The sequence below is a fragment of the Macadamia integrifolia genome, chromosome 6 (assembly GCF_013358625.1).
Source record: "Macadamia integrifolia cultivar HAES 741 chromosome 6, SCU_Mint_v3, whole genome shotgun sequence".
In the NCBI taxonomy this organism is placed as follows: domain Eukaryota; kingdom Viridiplantae; phylum Streptophyta; class Magnoliopsida; order Proteales; family Proteaceae; genus Macadamia; species Macadamia integrifolia.
Genome location: NC_056562.1, coordinates 27826386 through 27828040, shown reverse-complemented (window position 1 = coordinate 27828040; position 1655 = coordinate 27826386). Strand labels below are relative to the sequence as shown.

Here is a 1655-nt window from a genome sequence, read left to right as displayed (position 1 = left end):
GGAAGGTTCCAGAAGGGGTAAAGCTCCAAACCACGTGAGGGGAAGATTCCCAAGGGGGGCTTTCGAAACCCTAGGCCCAGCAACCCTATAAGAGGAAACCAAAAAGGGACCCAGAGGAGGTACGCCGACACCCACCATTACTCCTGTGAATACACTGTTCTTCCGATCACTAACTTAGGCTTCAGAGGACTAATCCTGGGGGCTGGGGATACCTCCGGGCCTCTGCCTTCTGCCTTCTGCCTTCTGTGCTTGTGCAGGATTAGCTCGTAAGGGATTTCGGCAGTAACAATGATCATCCTAAACAACAAGAACAGCATAAGAGCTCATTAAAGAATAGAAAAATGAGAAATCAAACAAGTGACATAGGAACTAGCTTAACCAGGGACTACCTTCAACTAGTCGCTTTCAAAATTCACTAAAGCATGAAAGTCAGCGATTATTACGCAACGACATGAACAACCCAGCTAACTGATATCCTTTGAGAATTCAATCCAAGGGTAAAGGGAGAATGAAAGGACCTTGTTATAGAAGCAGGACATACGAACACTGGGATCCTCTTGTCCACAACGCTCCGAGTCAGAGAATGCATTTTCTACAGCGCTCTGCACTCATAGTTAATTCCCACTATTTATTTACTAAAAGAAATTTATGTGCACTAGATGGATAAAACTACAATGTATATCACTTGTTGATTTCTCATTCTATTTTTTGCTAGCATGCATCAAACAATACTCACCCTAAATATTGTATTCGGATTCCGGAAGGCTACATATATACCTAGAAGCAAGGAAGAACTAACCGTAGCAGTAATGGGTGAAAACCTGCATTTCAAACAACTTGCAAGAATATGAGGGAAATAACCAAAATTTTGTAATAGAATATCCAAAGTAAGAAGATCAGAAGAGAGGGATTATAAAATTACTTCTCGAAACCATCGAAAATGAAAGTAACCGGAACAATGTCACTGAAGCTAGAAGAGGTTGGCAGATGATTGCAAATTGTTCTCCAAAATGGACCAACAAGAATTCTGTAGTTGGATGGGTCGTTTGGATTTATGCTTGCAATGCTTCTGGACAGAAGATTTATATGAAGAAATCCACCCCATCTCATTATACACAATATTATAATCTCATGGTCAAGCAAAATTATTATTATTATTTTTTTTTTTTTTTTTTTTTTTTATGCGGAAAAATAGTTGGCCCTAAAGAGAGTTGAACTTATAAACTCTTAATTTTGAGGTGGTCTTTATCAATTGAGCAATTGAGCAATTGAGCAATTGAGCAATCCCCTTGGGCTTGTCAAGCAAAATTAAGTTGAAGTTAAAACACCTCTTAACATTCTTTCCATTAACCCAAGAGTTGGGGTGTTTTTTGATGTGTGATCACTCAAGGTTACCATATGTTAGTTGATACTAGATTGTTTTGGTGTTTCATTCAGTTTCAGATTTCAAATACTACATGTGAAATTACAGGAATTTACCTTCACGAAATGAAGTGGGTCATATAAAATAAGAAAAAATAAGGTTACAGCTTTAGACTTTATTTTCACCAATTTTGATTACAATAAGATTTTTTCATAAATTTGTTTTATCATGAGCTAAAACTGAACTGTAGGACTTTTGAACCTTCACTAAGCCCATGGGCTACAAAAAATTA

The 1655-nt window shown here is 37.6% G+C and overlaps 1 protein-coding gene across 1 annotated transcript; it reads right to left on the bottom strand.

Annotated features, from left to right (window-relative positions):
- Positions 1-404: 404 nt before the first annotated feature.
- LOC122082192 lies at positions 405-1110 on the bottom strand. The gene is made up of 3 exons (XM_042649668.1): positions 923-1110; positions 737-821; positions 405-602 (listed from the first exon to the last, which is right to left on the bottom strand). Exons 1-3 carry the CDS (start codon positions 1108-1110, stop codon positions 465-467), a joined length of 411 nt encoding a protein of 136 aa, XP_042505602.1. The 3' UTR covers positions 405-464.
- Between the last annotated feature and the right edge of the window lie 545 nt (positions 1111-1655).

Bases quoted from the DNA above. Each gene is read 5' to 3' on its own strand.
- LOC122082192 (XM_042649668.1), bottom strand. From the start codon at position 1,110: ATGAGATGGGGTGGATTTCTTCATATAAATCTTCTGTCCAGAAGCATT. The intron at 822-922 runs GTAATTTTATAA...TTTGAAATGCAG, and splicing joins ATTTTCGATGGTTTCGAGAA to GTTTTCACCCATTACTGCTA. The intron at 603-736 runs GTGAGTATTGTT...CTATGAGTGCAG, and splicing joins ATCCGAATACAATATTTAGG to AGCGCTGTAGAAAATGCATT.